The sequence below is a fragment of the Pristis pectinata genome, chromosome 20 (genome assembly GCF_009764475.1).
Source record: "Pristis pectinata isolate sPriPec2 chromosome 20, sPriPec2.1.pri, whole genome shotgun sequence".
Lineage (NCBI taxonomy): Eukaryota > Metazoa > Chordata > Chondrichthyes > Rhinopristiformes > Pristidae > Pristis > Pristis pectinata.
The window spans coordinates 27,389,624-27,407,379 of NC_067424.1; the positions used below are offsets into that span (position 1 = coordinate 27,389,624).

The following is a 17,756-nucleotide window of genomic DNA, read 5'->3' on the forward strand; positions in this document are numbered from 1 at the left end:
TTAGCTTTGGCACACAACGCAATGCTTACCCTCACTCACAGTGATCTATGCTTTGGTTTAAGCGGCAATAAATCATCCCCATAGTAGATTCTACACTTTCCATGTCTTGAGGCACCGACTGAGCCAAAGACCCTGTTCTTTTCCAGGGTCTCCTTCAGTGAGAGGCTGTCTACCACCCAACTATCCAGGTGCACTGAAATATGTTGGTGTCAGCTGGATTGCAGATACAGAGGCTGTCTGCTGATACAAAGTCCAGGAGATTCCTTGTTCAACGGGAGCTCAGTGTGATGGCGAGAGATCTATATCTGGGAAAAAGGCAGTTCAGTGATGGGCATGCACCTCCACTGAGCCTCCACCCACTGACCCAAGCATTGATATGTTCCAGCAGCAATTGTCAGTCAGTGAGTCCGATAACCCAACCCTATGCGTTTGACCTTTAATTCTTTGTAGTTGCCTTGGAAGTCACCCAACCGCACGAGAATGTAACTCATTACCACCTTCTGAAAAAAAAATTGATTGGGCCAACTGATCAACACCCCATCACATCAGATCAACAGAATGAATTAATTTATAGATATTGCAAATTAATTTGTTCACGTATGTTAAACCAATGCAAAAGAGCAGCAGTGAGAGCAGCTATGGGACTATGCTCTCTCTCCATTTCTCTCTCTTTCCGTTGAGTCTAGGCAATCAAAGTTACAAGACTTGGTTAGCAGGGTTGCAGAGCAAAAGTTTATTTTTCTCGCCCCAACTTTTTATGCTCAATACCCTCCTGAAGAATTTCCCTATTTGGAGTGTACAGTTGCCACTCATTCCTGAAATGGCTGGGTGTGTGGATGATTGAGTGGTGGGCAGTGGTATGAGGTCATGGCCTGATTTAAATACACATATTTTTGGTTCTATGCAATATCAGAAATATATCAAATAATGCACTAATATCTTTACCTTCAGACTTCTAGTGTTTTTTTCCAAATATATCTCTGCAGAACATTTAAACATTCCAGTCAGGTTCAAAACTGACTGGTGGGAACCTTGAGGAAACTGACTGGTGGAAAGCTAGATACTTGTTTCGGCATTTAAACTCCCACTGCCATTTGAAATCATGAACTGTACCAAGTGTACCAATGGAGAGTTCCACAATGCTGGAGTGGATTTCCCATTCACTCTAAGTTGTTGGCTTCAAATGGAATATCAGAGGGAGTTGCTGAAATAATGAAAATCTCATAGGGAAGAAACATGGACTCCTGGTGGAAAATAGATCATGACTGTATTAGATAGATTCAATTGGGCTTCCTTGTGATGTTCAGCTTGGTTGAACAGTTTTGCCCAGGTTAACTATTTGAGATTCCACTTGAAGAATGGTAATCTAACTGCAGTATCAGAGGACAATTGTCCATGTAACTAAATCCAAGGAAAGAGTCAATATTTTAAGAAGAGAAGAAATGCTCTTGTTCCATTATAATAAGCTGGTTGCATCAGAACTTCTACTAATGCAAGTTTTTATAAAAGGCCAAGGAGGAAAATGAACAAAAGAAAACAGGATTTGTGGCGTCATTGCTGCAGTTTCAAGATTTGATTGAAATAATTCAACATTGTACACAAAAGTAAAAGGATGAAACTGGACACACATCATTTTTAGGATTTTTTTTATTGGCAGTGGAAAATAATTGTTTCAGTTCTAATGTCAACTGAAAGCAGGCAACAAATAATACCATGACAAAAGAAACAGAAGGTCTGAATATACTGTACAAAACAAGAGCATTTCAAGTGCAAAGACCACAATGTTATGTTCTTGGTCAGTTACTGAAACCAGCAAATAATTACACTTAATTATTATAAGCAACAGAAAGGAAGACTCTACTGTCAGGCACAGATGAACATGTCATTCCAAGTGTGCAGCAACTCCAGATCTAATCATCTGGTCTTTCGCTGAAAATCCTATAAACTTTTCTAAAATTAGTTCAGTCTTTCATCCCCCAAATTCCAAAAACATTCTGACTTTATAAAATGATGCAGGAACTATTCATGGTGCATAGAAGTGAAGTATTTAGAGCTATGCACCATCAAAACTGACTATTAATCATTTCCTATTAAATGTGGAACACATAATAAAGCCTTAAAACAGTATATAGATTGCAATAAGTTATGTACAGTGATGCAAAAGATAACAAATTATTGCATGAAATAAAACAGCTGGAATTTTGCTTCTGGAAACAGAATGTTTAAGACTGCACATCAAGTTCAGGATTTTATAGATTCCAAAACAAACACCACTGCACTGCACAGATTAGATATTATTTGCACTTTATCAGCACAGATTACTTTAAATTGCTAATTAATCGCATCAGTTCCACATTTCTTTTGGACTGTATTACCAATCTACCATAATTTTTGGAGGTTATCAATGTCATAAAAGTGTAGGATTCAATTTTTAATTTATCAGTGAATACTTCATCTGCAACTCAAACATTATGCATAATAATGAGCTCTCAAAATTACTCTGGCCTGAAACACTACTGTCTACAAATACTTGTCATTCACTGCATGCATAAATTGTTAAGATTAAATCTACACCAAGCCCAGCTCATCATCGTCTTTGGATCTCAGTGCAAGCCAATTGTTAATCCTTCCTTCTAACAGCATAATGTTAGATTGTGTGAATTGACTCTTCATAGCTATCAGCATTAGACAGCTCAGAGATCACAGCTGCACACTGAGACAAGTTGGCCATTGCATTAGTATTGCTCACATATAGATGATAAAGATATTTGTATTTTGAATGGGAACTGTCAACTGATGACTGCATAACAGTTCGCCAGATATGGAAATAAATGTTTTGCTAAAGACCATAACTCAACTTACTTCACCATGAGGAGGTAACCTATGAATTGAATTTACAAATGTTTATCCAAACACTGATTACACCTGTTCTGACATGTTTAAACATTAATCAAACCAACATCTTCCCCAGCTTCACTATTCCCCAACATAGTGTTTGTGGCTATACATATAAACACAAGGCAAAGGTGTTTTTTTAAATTGAGTTTTTAGATCAACACATTCCTGCCTATGTAAAACCTAGCATGGCACACATTGCTCCTTCAAGTGAGTTAAAGGTCTAAACAGCACTGTTAAACATCGGTTTTATTATTCCACCTATACATGCTGCAAAAACTATAAATTGCAGATCTGCATATGTCAAATAAGTTGGTTCTCAATCTAAAACTTGCAAGGTATATCCCTTCTTTCATCTACTTTAAAAAGGTGAAAATCAAATAGACAAGGAGGAGGAGAGTGGCAGCAAGGAGCTGAAAATGTATCATCAAGATAAGTGACTATGGAAACATGCACCCACAAAACACTTCAACATTGGGTATAAAAACTGAGAAAAATAGTCATGTTTTTTGGCCAAGCCAGTCACAGAAGGATTTATACGCATCTTTATAAGGGTGGGACTCCCCAAGAGTCTGCTTTATGTTTTGGCTGATAAGATCAGATATTTCAAAATAATGTGTCCTGAGCTGAGGATAATGCTCCTCAGATGTTAATACACCTTAAGCACGGTCGTGTAATGGTTAGCGTAACGCTATTACAGCGCCAGCAACTCGGGTTCAATTCCCACTGCTGTCTGTAAGGAGTTTGTACATTCTTCCTGTGTCTGCGTGGGCTTCCTCCGGGTGCTCCGGTTTCCTCCCACATTCCAAAGATATACGGGTTAGGAAGTTGTGGGCATACTATGTTGGCGCCAGAAGCGTGGCGACACTTGCGGGCTACCCCCAGCACAGTAACGCTAAAAGAGGCACGTCACTGTGTGTTTCGATGTACATGTGACTAATAAATAAATATCTATCTATCTATCTAAAATGTGGGCACTTGTGTTTAATAGCTTTAACATAATTTATTTAGTCTCCTCAAAAGTAGCTCATGTATTACAGTATGACGTTGTGAACCATCCTAGTTACATGGACACCAACATTTTTACATTCAGTGCAAAGCAGATCTCCAAGTATTCTTGGTACATCTCCAAGTTTAATCCAAAAATCACCTTAACGTGTTAAACAATATTTAAAGTGCATTGGTATTTGAAGCTCACAACCCAGCCTTTTTTAAGCACTATGTACTTGCTGAATGGTTTTGTGATAGATACAAAGGGGAACTGACTAACAAAGCTGCCAGAGTTGCAGAATTGGTCCATGTAAACTAATGGATATGCTTCTTTTCAAAAAGTTTCTTTGTTGACACTAATAAAAAGTGAATAATCTCGAAACAGATCCCCTTAATTTATGTTGAGTTCATCTTACTATGTCACAGTTTAATGAAATAGATGGTGTACAAGCATTCAATGATGAATCCCAGGAATTCAGATGTTTTAAAACTTACATTTATAATTTAAATACACATCCACCTGATTCAAAGGTAAGTAGACAACATTTTCTTTCAAGAAATCAAATTCCATGAATGTTCAACCATTTATAGTGTATTTATTTTGAGTACTACCATCACACTCCCTCCTCGTCCCAGCCTGACCTCTGTTCGTGTTAAATTAAAAAAAGAACTAGTAGATATGTGTCAACGAGGATCTGTACTATCACCACAGCACACTCAGAAGATATGTTCATTGTCAAAAAACAGGCAATAAGTTACAGAATGCTGTACAGTCAAATGATATCACTCACTTATCTCTTCATATGCAGGAATTTCTTTTTCTTTGAATTAGTACATTTGGTAAAAAGACAATTACCATATGACAAGGCAAACTTGGCATAAATAAAGGGTAAAATCAAGGACTGAGTACCAGAAAGAAAAGGGCAGGGATGATCTGGGGGGAAGTGATGATGGAAAGAGAGTGTTAAATAGAAGCATTAGATAGAATGGTGATTTTATTACAGAAATGAAGGAAAGGTGTTTCATTTTTTTCAAATGTATGATTAAATATGGTCATAATTTATGGACAGGAGTATGATGCAAATTCACATTAAATGATGTATTGTGTTATCAAAGAGATTTTAAACTGAATTATGGTATTTGTGTGTTAGTAAGAACAAAATTGGACTTTGGTGAGACACAATAGACCCACTCCAGTTTTTCTGGTTAACTACTTAAAACTTTGATCAACATGCTTCCTGAGCTGTTTATTCATAATCCACCTACCTGAAAATATTATATTTTAACAAAATGCTGCAATGTTATACTTCAAACAAAAGCAGCTGGGTAAATTGTACTGAATTGCCACAAGAAACCAAGTATCTCTTAAAATTAGTGTGCCTGTTAATAAAACAAGTATTATGTAAACTCAGTGCACTGCGTTAACAATAAATTTCATTAACTTGAGCACAGATACTTCTCAAAGATTGCCAATATATTCAGAGGGAAAATGTTTAAAAACAAACACCATGTTCAATTAACATAAAATAACATGATTTTCATATATTTTACTAAGAACATTTAAATCTAGCTATTAAATTATTTTGAATATGAAATATGGAGGAAAAAAGTTATTCAATGCTTTCCCATAATTAGAATAAGTTATTTTTAGGCATTTTTATTAAGTATGCTTTCTCTCATGAACTGGGAAAGGAACTGGAGACAATTTTCAAATTTACTAGTCAGGCGAAAATTGGATTTAGAAGATTCTGGTGACATTGTCCAAAATGCATTGGATAAATTCAATAAAACCTTGGGCTACAATATCACAGCTGTTACTAAGATAAGTATTTATGACTTCCTATTCTTTTTGGACTTCAACAAATAATTTTGTCCTTCACAGGCTGAAAATTATAACCAGAGCTTGGTGTCAGATCATTCTGTGGTCCTGTACATTCTCTGCACGTCACCTAATGCTGAACTCATTAAATAGGAAGAAGTCGTTACTTTATTTTTGCGGCACTTGGGAATTAAAATGCTAAAGTGAGTACAATTAAGTATTGTACTTGTAAAACACTCATGTCTGAGAAACATTTTGACTGCTTTCCACAAAGTGCTGAATTAAAAAGATGCACACTTCAACAGCTTTGAAGGACTGTATATAATATATATATTTATCAATTTATTAAAATGAATTTTATAAAATAGGATTAACATTTTGTTAACCTTCATAAAAGTTATCAATGGTCAACAATTTTCAAGGGATAGTCACAAAGACTCATGGAACAGAAAGTGCCAGTGCTTAGCCACTTTAAAGGAGCATGTCTAAATTCCTCCTGAAATATCTGGTATGGTAAAGTGTTACTTTGTTTTCCTATTTTGGGAAATCGTTTCCCTGTGTCCCAGGTAGTCTGGGTGTAATCAGTTTAACAGCACTCATCTGTCACATTTCATCAACTATTAGCTCGTTATATCCACTTAAAATAGGGAAAAAGACAAAATGCTTTGATTCTGGTTTTAGAAGTATATATTTAAAAGTGGGAATCACAACAGGAAATACTTAGTTTAAACAATACAAGGCATCTTTTGAGAAAATGCTAATAACTTTCCTTTGATCCTAAACTTTCTCAATATTTGAAGGCTTTGCAGTAGAAACCACCCATTTCAAAATATTGTGAATAGTTGAATTAACATCAGAGCTCATTATTGTATCTGAAATCAGAATGATCAGCACTGGAGGTTAAAAACGTGCGAATGCTGTGCTGCTTTGCTGCCTCAGAAGTAATATTCTAAAAAGGATGCTTTGCAATCAGGTCTGTACATTCAATAATGAATGAGGGGAAATAAGGAAGAGAGAAAACTATTCAAATCTGCAGTTTAAGAAAGTAAATTGAAATGAATACAGCAAATGATGTGCAAGACTCAGGAGTCCTAAAAACAAAGGGAACAAACCTTGTGTAACCAACCACAAGGCTAATTTGAAAACCAGTTGTATTCGTATCAGGAGTCAAAAAATATGTTTTTCAATGATCAGTGGAACAAGAGATTTTGGGAGCCTGGAACTGCTGCCAATTGGAAAATCAATGCATTACTTATAGGAGGACTCAGTTTAACAGTTGCCATTTCCACAATAAACGAAAAATAATGAATAAAGCTATCCAGTCATCATATCATGTGCTACAATTGGCATGGTAGACACATATTTGCACACATGATTTGTTGAAAATGAACAAATGCTCATCAAATAGAACAAGATGTCTTTGAAATATAGCAAGATAAAAATGGCAGCAACATCAATAATTAAGACAGCATTTAGGTAGAATCTATATTCTTCAAATTCCATTAAATTATCTAAAAAATGCTGTTACAGTCAGCCATATTTATATACATTTACATAAAAAACTTGCATTACTTCATGGCCATACGTTTACATACAGCAGATATGATACACTTGAAAAAAAATACAACCAATGAAACTACAACTGTACTTGAGGTTAAAAGTTGACAGAATTACTACATAATACTTGGATTATAACAATATTACAGTGAAACATCTCAAAAATGAAACCCTAAAATTCTCTACCAGCATTGTAAAGGATAATCCAATGAAGAAAGTCATTACCAGATAAATAAAATGATAGTGTTAAGTATTTTGTTGAACGTAAGTAAAACTATTGCCCATTTATATTCAACATACATTCAAACCATCTATGCCTTTCTAAGTTTTGTGCAACAGCATTTGACCTCCATTGTTGATCTCACAGAGATGTAGTGGATTATTCCCGAAAGGCAGCGAGCATGTGTCCATACAAGTAGTGGGAATGCACTGGAGGAAACAAGTGATCAATCATTAATTATATTCTTTCACAGCAGGCTTTCTCCTTTCCCCACCTGAAGGTGTTATTCCTTACTAGGAGATGTTTTACCACAGCAGTCTCCTATGCTTTTCTCAGATGGCCATGCTACCTTGACATGAAAACATCTGGAGTTTATTCAGTAGTTGCAGGCTTACTCAGTTCTGCTCTCACCTGACAAGAATGCACTAACATTGTGCAGAGGGAGAATCAATGGATAATGAACAGAAGTAAGAACATTGGATACTTGTAAGTTCTCTCCACAGTCCCACCGTTGATGGAGCAACTCACCAAAGGTCAAAATGCTGCAAACAAAATAGACAACACAGGACATCTATGCTCTTTTTTTATGGGCAAGAGGGATAGGATGGACCTGATCAAAAAGATTTATACATTAACTTCAAATAAAATTCAATTTAATGTTGAAACGTTAAAGTCATCAGGAGGTCTAATTCATGTTTACTGGTGGAGTTGCAAACCAGTAAACTAGTAGAGCTTTTTAATTGGTCACAGCAAAAGAACTTCAGCTTTCTAAGCTTGTCCAAATAACAAATTTGAGAGAGTGCAAGAGATCAGCATTACACAATCTTATTCTAGCAAATTCAGACAATGTGCCAGAACAAAACGGGTGGGTCAAGGAGATGGACTGGTAGGAAAGAATGGGAGAGGATCTGTAATCCTGATGGTGAACGAGAGACAGGTTTACAGTACACGTTACTCGTTGGATACTTAGTCAGTGCAGGCTGTGGCCCAGTGTAATTCCAGATTTATCCTCAAGTGAGAGTTACAATGGCTCTGTCACACTAAATGGCCCATGCTAGTTGCATTGCAAGCCTAATTTTTTTCAATTACATACGGATAAAGTCAAGAAGATTAAAAATAATATACTTAGAGTTGGAAACAGGCAGCTCTGTGACAAGCCCTTACAATATCATTCCCACACGTTCAATTTAAAGATAAGGATTATCTTTCTGGAACAAAAATCTTGCCACAAATTCTACCTGCAACTGCATTTAACTTTCCATGCAACTTTCCATGCACTGCATCGAAGTTCCCTTACTTCACTGTTCTATCCAATAGCCATGGGAAACAAAGAGAAAGTTACATACTCACCGGTAATCACCGCTGACTCCCTGACTGATCTAGATGTCAGCAGGAGTATGTGCGTACTGTTGATGTGTCTAACCTCTGTGTCCCTGATGTACCAACTGTGTTTCCATCAAGACAACAACAAAAAAAATCACACAACATGCAGTAAGTATGGCAAGCGATTCCTGCAGATTAGCACAAAGATAAGTAGCCACACTTCAAACGTTGGCAAAGGATCTCTGACCTGTAAAGTCAACTCTGTTTCTCATTCTACCTTCTGGTATCTGTGTTTTCTTTCCTTTCCAAGCTTACTCAGTCACCAAGTTTTTGTATGCAAGTGGGAAATGATGAAACAGGTTGTCCTGGAATGCAGACCTTCTGTGGTCAGCCCACTCCAAGTCCTTTGTACCTGCTTTCACTAATTCCCCACAATATCATTACAGGACTTGACACAGTTATTGCAGAGTTGGTACTTCCCTGGCCAAGGTGTCCAGAACCAGGGGTCACAGTCTAAATAGAAAGAGTTGTCCATTCAGGATGAGAAGAAATTTCTTCACCTAGGTGTAGTGAATGTTTGGATTTTCCCAACCAAGGTGGGAGTGGAGACTCAGTTACTGAGTATATTCATGTCAGGGATCAATAGGCTTTTAGATATTAAGGTCCTTGCCACTGACCTTGGCGAAAGAAAGCTGCCCATAGAGATCTAGGGAACTCTGTGGTGCGGACTTCCTCATTGCCTTTGTCACTGGCTGTCAGGTGTCAACTCAAAGCAATCCCTGGAGTCAACAGTTGTGATGGCATCAAGTTCAAAGGGTGATAGATTTGTTGATGTTAAGGAAAGCAATGGAAATGGGGTTAGTGCAGGAAAGTGGCACAGAGGTAAAAGATCATCCATGATCTGACCGAATTTTGTAGCAGGCATGAAGGGCCAAATAACCTATTCCTGTTTCTATTTCCCATGTTCTTATGCTCATCCGATTCAATGTCCAACTGTACAGTAGAAATTACATGAAGCTTCACAGACTGAGGTACTGGCACTTAATATCTACAAGCATAGTATCTGTTCTGAAGTCTTGAAACAGACAGTGATGTAAAACATTGGAGACCAGCACTATATTAAAAAAAAATCCCCCATATCCAGTCCAACTAGGTAGGATGCAAATTATTTGGCCAACAACTTTCTAGGACAAGCTACTGGAAATTACACTCAAATAAGTTCAGCTTTAAACATTATCCACCTTCATCCTTTCACAACTGTGCAGGACAATTTCCATGATTCCTCCTACTTGTTTTTAAAGGACCTTCCATTTAGATGGTGTGCTCAAAGAACCAACTGTCACTACTTAATTCTGGGATGGGAAAAGTAGATGAGTAAAGAGTATTAATAGCTCTCCACCACCAGCTGGCTCAGAGGAATGACTTTAGATAGTTCCACTCTGACCTAACCAATCACAGTCCAAGGCCAAGAAAGTACATCTGATACAGCAATATTTTTGTGTTAGGCAATGGAGTTTTATCTGCTTCAATGAAGTAAAAAGGACTTTTTTTTTTATAAATTCTTCAAAACCAAACTAGAAACTATTCACTTTCCTCAATAAGAAAAGAGCAAGTGAATGAGCTCCATATCTTTTAGTGTTCAGAATTTTATTTGATCATAAATATTTCACAGTGTTCAACAAAATGTTTTGTTTTTGAGCAAGATACAAATTTCTCTTGGTTAGCTGCACCATGTGAAGTCTTAATTTATGGTATACAATCAGGGTTAGATATTAATATCTTGTCATGATTGTCAATTAGTTCTGTACAGTACAACACTCAAGCAAAGGTTTCATATATCTGTTGCCAATGACATTCAGCCATACAACAAGGACTGTTGTACTTTGAATCTGACAAATGTTCCATTTGGCACTGAGAGAAGTCTGGTCCTATCCTGTTTCATGCAAGTCAGTGTTATGTTGATGCAACACAGCTAACAGACAAGTTAGACATATTACGGATACATTCAGATGCACTATTACTGGCTGTGACCTTTGTTTTTGCAATGACACTGTGTGGAACTGACTGCAAAGCATGTAACCAGTTACAACATGAATTAATGATGTTCCCTTTGTGAATTGATAACTGCCAATGTGATTGAAAATGACTGAGAGTTGGTAAGAATTTACCTTCTGGTTGAATTTTCTTCGGCTGCACTGACGGAGCTGGGGTGGACATTGCTGTAACCCTGAACCCTGGAGGTAGTGTTTCTGTAGACCCCGCCATCATTGTTATACCATGGACCTCTCGTGGCCGAAAGCGCTTTCGCCATGATGGTGCACGCCTGAAACTTTTGTCATCACCCTGTAATAACAGGAGAATGAAACACTGACACTACTAGAACAGATTTAGGAACAAGACTACTTTATGAACTTTAACAGTTAACACATGACTGTGGGGAAATTGCTACCCTACCGCTCTTTCTCTGACTTTGTATTCACCTGCCAGTTCCCAAGACTGGATCTCACTTGATTAAGTCTTCAGTTATTCTCTGGGTATCTTGTGTCATTTTCTAATGACACAATTTAGATGCCTCTGTTATCATCATCTACTAAGCTATATCTATATTAGGCCATCAACTGCTATAAGCCTAAATCTGCTTTTCTCTCTCAAGTTTTTCTTCCTTTTCCCCTCATGCCCTCTTTAAGCTTATATTGCCAATGAGATCCACTAGCTGCACACAACACTATGTCCATTAAACTGCTGCCCACCCAGTCATTGGCATTACAAATGGTATCCTCTTCTCAGTGACTTTCCTCATTGCTTTCAAAAATGTCAGCATCACCAGCTCTCAAAATATTCACTTATGATTCTTTTAATCCTACAAACTAAGGAAAAACGAGAGAAAAACAAAGGACTGCAGATGCTGGAATCTAGATGAAAAACATGATGATGTTGGAGGAACTCGGCAGGCCAGGCAGCATCCATCATCATTGTGTTTTTCTCCTACAAACTAAGGTCTTATTTCTAATTTACCTTCCCCCTCTAAAATTGCCAGCTCTTGTTGTTTTCTGTCCAGGTGTCCATCTTTCCTTCATTTCCATCTTTGAATACACACATCAGCTTTTCCCTCTCCCACAACACTGAAAAGGCTTGAACCAAAACGTATTCTCTGTGACTACTCTGCTCCATCATTCCACAGCCCACAGTCTTTGGCAAGGCCAACCATGCTATTCTTCTCAAATAGCTGTGCATCACTAGCCAGCTCAGCGGGAGTAAGTTCAGGTAGTTCCACTCTGACCCAAGGCAAGAAATTATATCCTGTGGGGCAACAATTTTATCTGGTCTGCAATAAAATTTAATCTAAAATTGAATTGTGAGGCCTGTGCCTGCATAGCGCACTGCCTGAAATCATAGCTTGCTATTCCAAGCATTTGGCACACGTATCCACAAAGGCAGCTGGACATGGGTGGTGCTGGAGTAGGCTTGCAATGTACAGGTGCAATTTTCTACCATGAGTACATAATTTGTGGTTGGCCAAGTTCTCAAGGTGCAGGAGAGGGACTTACCAAGAGGACAAAGAATTGTTGCTGCACTAGCCAAATAGCCAGAACTTATTTGGTTACTGCTGGGGAAGTTGGATGTGAAGATACAACTGATTCCTCTAAATGGTCCTGAGGCCTTCCATCATCAAGGCAAGTTCCTATCTCTGGCTAGGGGAGGGCGGGGAAGAGGGCACCACAGATGCCCACCACCAGCAACAAAAGTCCAATAGACCAGAGTTGATCCGTGGTATCCATCCCCATAACAAGCAGCCATTCAAAGATAAATCTACTGCACTCTAGTCCCACTATTTCAAGTTGGGAATCATTGTTGATTTGATGTCAAGGGCAGTCACTTTCACATGGAACTCTGATTTTTGTTCATGTTTGAACTAAGGCTGTAATGAGATCTGGAGCTGAGTGTTTCTAGAGAACCCAAACTGGGGATCAGTGTGTAGTCTATTAATATGTTCTGATTGGTAGAACTGTCACAATACTTTCCATATGTTGCTGATCATTGAAAATTGATTGGGTGGTAATCAGCTGGAATGGACTTGTCCTGTTTTTTTTTGTGGACGGGACCACCTTCCACATTGTTGGGTAGGTGCCAGTGCTGTAATTGTGCTGAAACAGTTTAGCTGGAAATGCTGTTACTTCGAGAGCACATGTCAGCAGCATGACAGCCGGGACGTTGTTTGGTCTCATTGCTTTTGCTGCCTTCAGTTTTTTTTTCCCCAGCTGTTTCCTCATATCAATGGAGTGGCTGAATGCTAGTCTGTGTGAGAGTATTGGCCTCAGGAAGAATTTGAGCCGGATCATGTAATCAGCACTTTTTCCGAAGATGGCTAGAAATGATTCGGCCTTGTCTTTCACAACTTCATTGCATTACGCATTATGTTTATTTTTTAGGATATCTCTCCCTGCATTCTCAGTCAAGACTTGCACAGGTCACCTGCACAGCACTAATTCAACTTGCATTTTATAAGCTGAAGTATTTTTAGCCTGGAGTATCTGCAGGAATAGTTTACCTTCCTTCCACCTGTGCAATCATTCTTTAATCTTTTTTCCTCTCTTTTTAATTCATTTTGGGATTTTAGCTTCACCAATAAGGTCAACATTTATTGCCCATCTCTAATTCTCTGCTCCACACATCCACTTGGAAATGTTATTTGAGTTGAACTTCCACACTAATGCTGACAGCATCAAACTCTGCCCTGATCCTTCCACAGGCTATGTACTGTCAGAATACCTGTCCAGCATTATCTCTTATAAGGTTTCCAGACTTCAAATGCTTTTCCAGGCTGTCTACTACTAAAAATCCTCATGCACATCTTTGTCAGTGAATTACACAACAGACCAAATGCTCTCTTTGTTGGTTTCCTTTCTTTTACCCTGCATAAACTCACCTAATCCAAAATTCTTTTCCCTATGTTGTGTCATGTTACAGGTACTGCACATGTATCACTCATCACCTCTCCTTGCTGACTTGTATATGCTCCTGGCCCCTCAAATTAGAACTCCCAGCATTATAGTTAAGCTTTCTTTGTGAGCTCAGCAGTTCCTAACAGCTCTCACTGTACAAACTCCATAAAATTCTGGTTATTTTGTGCTGGCCTGTTGTGTAGTCTCACTTTTTTTACTGCCAACTTTCATCTTTAGAATACCATCCAAAAACCCCTTGGCCGTTCATCCCATTTCCTCCTTTAAGGCTGTACATAACAAACATCTCTTGGCCCACTGTCCTTTTATTTAAGGCACTTGTCTGAATTAGTTGCAATTTGCCTTTGTTAGATTACACTTCCGTGAAACACAATGGGATAATGTAAATGCAGTTTTTTGTTTGGGCTATTGTTCCAGGAACAGCAAATGCCAACTTATGTGTGCATGTATATCAACTGTAAGATTTCAACAAGCAAATGCCTCTGATTGAAAATAAAGTCTAAAGTTCTAGCCTATTCTTCTCAATTCAAAACTCAAATAAGATGACTGCTTCTAAACAAACAAAGAACTTCTTCTGAAATCTATAAAATATTCATTGCAATCTCAATGTCAGTATGTGTGACAGTTCTTTTATAATAAAACAAAAGCTTGACTTCAAACATGTTTCCTGAGTGCTTATATTCGTATTTATTATTGTTGAGTTGGCTCAGTATTTTCACTCCAACTGCCATCTCTCTCACACATCAAATTCGGGAATTTATCCCAGAGCAAAGGTTTACTTCAGGCACTGGGTAGAAACTTCACGACTTTTCATCTTCGTAAAAGTTTTACCAGTGGTCAGTCATCTATCAGAATAAAACACATTAGCAGCAGTGCAGTCTCCTTCATTGGATTAAAGCATAAAATGGGTTTTAGATTTTAAAATACATTGATTTTTACTCATCAGCTTAGAATCTCGGGAAAAAATAAACTGCTGGAAGAACTCAGCGGGTCAAGCAGCAGCTGTGGAGGCAAAGGGGAGGCCAATGTTTCAGGCTGAGACCATGCATAAGTCCAGCAGGGTGTCCACACGAAATGTTGACCATCCCTTTGCCTCCATAGATGCTGCTTTACTGAGTTCTTCCAGCAGTTTGACCCACTGAATTCTTCCAGCAGTTTATTTTTGCCCCAGATTCCTGCATCTGTAGTCTCTTGTGTTGCCTTAAAAGCTGTAATTTGCTAATACAGATGTAACTACGTTTGATCAAAGAATTAACACTGACAGTGAGCTGAGGAGGACAAGGAGGGACAATGCAGCAGATATTCAAATGCAGCCCCTGCTGATGGGATGAACTGTCCCCCTCTCCGTTGAATCCAGCTCTTGGCAACTGTAGGCTAACAGCTTAACATAACCAGACAACACAAACTTGACATCTAACTTTCCCCTCAGGGAATTCTGAATGAATCCCTAATACTCACATCATCCAACTTCCGCTCAGTTCCTAAGGCCAACAGGTTGTTGAATTCACGCTCCAAGACCTGCCTTGCCTACAAGAGAGTTATACTTAAAATTTAATTTTCAGTTCAACAGTGGTGCAATTACTCAGAAATTCAGGAAATTAAGGAAGCCAAGGCATCATTGCATAGGTTACCTGAGTATTTTGTGTAGGAATTTGTAGTAGTAATGCCAGACTGCTGTAATCAAAATTTTCATCGAGGGCTATCAAGGCTCCATGTACTCCACTTTCAACTATGTTGTTTGCATACTCACGAAGTCCAATAGATTGCACCCAGTGAATGACTTGGTCGTTAGTCCACACCAACACATCTAGCCAAAGTCAAACACAGGTAATTGATTCACAGTAAAAGAAATGTAATTTGCACCATCCAGGATTTGTTTTAGAGGCAATTACATCAGTTCTAGAAATAGCCATTATTACATGCACAGTTGTGCATTCAGTACCACAGAAAATTTCTGAATAACACACAGTGAATGGCTTTGCTGAGGATTATTTCAGACTGATATACATTGTTTTTTTAAGAAATATAATTCAGTAATGCAACAGTACAAATTAGATGAATCGTGCCTCAGTAGACATAGCACAGTATACTAATTCCTCTAATTGGATGGGCACACCAGGAAGTAGCATCAGATGCCACAGGTGAATTAACAACACAGAAGAAAGTACATCCAATGGGAGCACAACTCCTCTGTCTGCATTTCAAAGTAGCTTTAATTAAAATTACCTTTAAAGAACAAAAACATATTGTCTCCCTGTGGAAACCCTTTTTTCGGTCTCTATATTCAAATAGAGCAGCTGAACCTATTATACAGATGACTTAGTGGTTTGGTATTCAAATTCAATATCAATGCTAGCTACAGTTACTTCAATGCAACAGTTCACCCTGTGACCAGAACTTGACTGTGCAGTTAAAGATCTAAAAGATTCATCCAGGAATGGAAAAACCTCACTAATTTGACAGTTTCTGTGAGAGCCAAGAAATAAACAAATTATTTTTTGAATACACACAAGGAATGCTTCAAACTGAAAGCACTGCTGCAAAACCTAATTATTTCACTATGTTCACCCAATCAGTTAATTAAAAATGGTTATACGACTAATTGATCACTATCTTACATTTTATGTACACTGCAGATCCCAATATACTGCTGCATTAAGTGGCATCAAATAACTGAGTAAAATGGCACTTGGATCATAAAAATGCCATAAAAATGTTTTTACGAAAGAAAGATTCTGAAAGTACAGCTCAGATGTGTAAAGTATTTAGCAAGGCAGTCTTCCTTTAGATTCTCTATAGTTCATCAATTGATCCAAGCTGAAGACAGCTCACAAAGTATGGCTGACCTTGCAAGTGCGCAGATCCACAGACAGAAAGTCAGTAGATAAAAAGGACTTCATTTAAGTAAGTGCACACTCAACTGTGTGTGTGTGTGTGTGTGTGTGTGTGTGCGCGCGCGCGTGCACGCATGTAAGCATGTGTGTGAGAGAGAGAGAGAGAGAGAGAGACTTGAGGTTTTGCTGACTAACCTAACAAACTATCCATTCAATGAAAAGCAGTGACATGTGTCCATACATGTGTGGTGCATGTTCATGTGTCTGCATCTCCACACATATCACATTTAATTACAAGCAATCTACAAAGAGAAAACCAAATAATATCATGCACTTGAAGGCTTGAAAGAAAAATTTGTAAATCTTTCCTGCTCAAAAGACTTGCGGCTCAATTTCCTTCACAAAAATTGAGCCAATTTATCTTCAAAAAACACATTTCCATTCAGCAAATTAGCTGAAACACCATCAGAAGAATTGGCAATATGAAAGTGACTCTCCAGTCCAAAACGATTCACTTAATTAAGTTTCTAGAAATTCTAAATAATCTATTAGTCTGGTCCAAATTCAAACCATCACCCTGTCATAGGAGGGCAGTGCTGAATAATTCCCTTGCACCCATCCAACTTCACTTGTGAGATCAGCTGGTCAATCTTTGAGTAGCACTCAGATGTTCTGTACCATAGGCAATCTGAGTGTCCATAATAAAATGGGATTCATCCTCATCATTACATGAAAGGGAACCGAAGAGAATACTGAAATAAACAGTGGCACGGACTTGTACAAACAATGTAGAGAAAATTACACTGACACTTTAGTACTCAGAATCCCTTCAAATACAATTTTGTATTTCAACAGGGAAACTGAACGACAGCAATATTTCTTACAAACTAACCTTTAATTTCATGTTGGCTTTCTTCTCTCCTCCGCTCTAGATCCTTTCTGTCATAGTTTAATCTCTTTAGACACATTATACCGTAATGTAAACATGTGCTGGGAACAAAACATACATCATTCAGTAAAACTGATAAGCAGGCCTTTGATTAATAACATTATGCCTCGGCTCTGTGGTAGCAGCCTCACTCTTGAGCCAAGAGATTGCAGGTTGAAGCCATCCTTCAGATGCATTAGGAGACAATCTACGTAAGTAAAAGTGAAGG

The 17,756-nt window shown here is 38.1% G+C and overlaps 1 protein-coding gene across 13 annotated transcripts in view; it reads right to left on the reverse strand.

Annotated features, from left to right (window-relative positions):
* Positions 1-1,632: 1,632 nt before the first annotated feature.
* The window catches only part of ppfia4 (PTPRF interacting protein alpha 4), a 450,605-nt gene continuing 434,481 nt past the window's right edge, over positions 1,633-17,756 (reverse strand). For all 13 annotated transcript variants that reach the window (XM_052034523.1, XM_052034517.1, XM_052034525.1 and 10 more), the window contains 6 exons: positions 17,492-17,589; positions 15,397-15,572; positions 15,224-15,292; positions 10,973-11,147; positions 8,832-8,926; positions 1,633-7,690 (listed from right to left, as the gene is read on the reverse strand). In XM_052034523.1, the coding sequence (XP_051890483.1) occupies positions 8,868-8,926; positions 10,973-11,147; positions 15,224-15,292; positions 15,397-15,572; positions 17,492-17,589 (577 nt within the window). In that variant the 3' untranslated portion in view covers positions 1,633-7,690; positions 8,832-8,867. The remainder of the gene's footprint in view (positions 7,691-8,831; positions 8,927-10,972; positions 11,148-15,223; positions 15,293-15,396; positions 15,573-17,491; positions 17,590-17,756) is intronic.